Source organism: Tupaia chinensis, unplaced genomic scaffold, assembly GCF_000334495.1.
Source record: "Tupaia chinensis unplaced genomic scaffold, TupChi_1.0 Scaffold000259_1, whole genome shotgun sequence".
In the NCBI taxonomy this organism is placed as follows: Eukaryota; Metazoa; Chordata; class Mammalia; order Scandentia; family Tupaiidae; genus Tupaia; species Tupaia belangeri.
The window spans coordinates 1,068,703-1,071,114 of NW_006159739.1; the positions used below are offsets into that span (position 1 = coordinate 1,068,703).

Genomic DNA, 2,412 nt, shown 5'->3' on the forward strand with positions numbered 1-2,412 from the left:
TTATAAATCAGACAAACAGCCGAGTCTCAACCTGCTCCAGCAGCACAACGGAGAACAGTAGGCTTAACCCAGACCTGTTCATCTTCCCTCCAAACTGTACTACCAGGGAAAAAATTAAACTGCTACTGTATTTTATCACTGCGTACTTATTTTTCTATCCATATGCTGAATGTAATTTATGTGTATAATAGAAAAGTCAGAGAGGTACTACTCATTTCTACTCTAAGAACAGTTTTTGTTTTTTGGCTCCTCCTAAATCTCGTTTTATCTAGGACCAGTGGAGGCAGAATCATGCAGCAAATCCAAACTACAGGTAAACCAGGCATTTTGTTGGAATACTTTTCTAGAAGTTTCTCTCTTTCTTTTTCTCTTTCTCCCCAGAGTAAGAAGCTACTCTGATGAGGAAGAAGGTCTGTGCTACATTCATTTCACAGGACTTGAGGATCAAGGTACATTGGCTGAATTTGCCCTCTGGACCTATTATGAACTGCTGCTCTGCAGGTCCCAGAAGATGCAAAGCTAGTCTAAGGGGATCTGATCCACAGTCCTGACAGTACAAGCAAGGGCTCCAAACATCTAAACAAATGACTAATAAAACAAATAAAAGCCTGGCTTGCTCCCTTGACCACCTCTGGGTAAAGGAAAGTGTTGGAGGCCGGCAGCTGGTGTCACCGGTGATTAAGGTGCTGGACTCCCACATGGCTGACCATGGTTTGACTCCCAGTCTTGGCGGCTTGCTTTCTCACTTTCCCTATCTCTTTCACTGGTCAAACTGGAAAATAATAAGGATGATAAATAAAACAGAAAATAATTCTTTTTAAAAAGAGAAGAAAAATGCTAATAGAAAGGTGGGAAAGTCCTAAATGGTTCTGCTTGGCACTGAGAAGATACATAGACTCACTACAACAGACCTTAGAGACTACCCATTTAAACCGCCCCTTTTCACAGTTAGCAAACAGCCCAGGCTGGTGGCTCTTTGCCAGGCCAAGAGAAGCGAGTCCCTGGTGCCTAGTCACATGCTCTTCCCACTGCCTCACACTGCCGCCCCAAGGGAGAACTAGTGACTATGCCAAAGTAATCAAGAGGTAACACCCAGATGCTCTTCAGTGTGTAAATCCTACAAGTTTCTCTTCACCCTCCATCACCTAGAAAATCTGGAGCACAAAAAAATAAAAAAGAAAACATACACACTAAAAACGAAGACCAGTAATGGCTGTTTTAATTTTCTATTAAACATTCTTCCAAAAGCATCATTAACCCCACATCTCACTGAGTTATAATAACATTAGCATTAGAAAAACTAAGAAGATAAATGTGGATAATTAATTAAATTTACATGAAAAGGGAAAATCCTAACAAAGGACCGAGCGCTTTATAAATTAGTTAATATGATTATAATCTGAAAACTAAGCAGCTCAAAGCAAACTTTACTTAGTTTTTCAAGAACACCCATTTTTAAAAACATTTTTATTTTAAAAACAGGTCTGCGTTTAGCTACAGATTTTTTTCCCCAAGCTCTGATCGTTATTTCTTTTTTTTGGATTCAAGAAGGAAATACCATTTCTGAGGCATGAAATATAAAAGTTTTGGTTTCTTTTATAAAAAACACCCCAGTACAGAGTTTAAGAAATAGTAATGAGAAATCGATCAAGGTGGTTAGGTGCAATACTACTGGCCAGCCACTAGTATTCTATTTCTTTTTTAGTTCTCCCAAGGGAAACTCCAAAATTGAATCCTCAGCAGAATAATCCTTAAATATACTTTATAAGCAAAATGAGAGCCTTTGTTTACATAGTTTTCGGATTTTACTGTTCCTAATTTTATTCTGAAACTCAATTTTACCCCAAACCATAATTACCATATTAACTTTGTAATGCAGTTATATGCAATTCAGCAAAGCAGTAGTATACCATCAGGCTCTGTTCACCAAGAGCTTAGGAAAAACGGGATTGGTCACGCTCATTTAGAAACAAATTTATCTCATGCTATTTGCCAGTGTGCGGTTTCAGCCTAAGTTCTGATAATGAAACGTAAGGATATATATCTATATGTCTCATCTTGGTTTTCAAAGGTAGCCAAAGGGATTTCTTCAGAGCTTGGCTTTGCCTGGCTGAAGCTGAAGATTTTGTAACTTCATAGCTAGACCCATGTTGCCAGCGATTTTCAGTTTGCCTTGAAAGAAGGCCTGTGAGTAAGAAGAAAGAAAATTCATTACTTGGTATTTTTTGTCTTCAGATTGCTGATGTTTCTAGACTACTCAGCTCTGAGATCATCTATTTTTTCCAGGTCACTTAACTTTCTTCAAAATATGAAACTTGGCTTTCTGAAATAGAGTTTAGAACCAAATTCCTCAAAAGGATGAATTTGTAAAGGCCATGCTTTATATGGAATGGGAGAAAGAAACATCTTTCC

At 38.1% G+C, this 2,412-nt stretch overlaps 1 protein-coding gene across 2 annotated transcripts in view; it reads right to left on the minus strand.

Annotated features, from left to right (window-relative positions):
- Positions 1-1,199: 1,199 nt before the first annotated feature.
- The window catches only part of SCP2 (sterol carrier protein 2), a 106,733-nt gene continuing 105,520 nt past the window's right edge, over positions 1,200-2,412 (minus strand). For both annotated transcript variants that reach the window (XM_006149379.2, XM_006149378.3), the window contains one exon: positions 1,200-2,185. In XM_006149379.2, the coding sequence (XP_006149441.1) occupies positions 2,090-2,185 (96 nt within the window). In that variant the 3' untranslated portion in view covers positions 1,200-2,089. The remainder of the gene's footprint in view (positions 2,186-2,412) is intronic.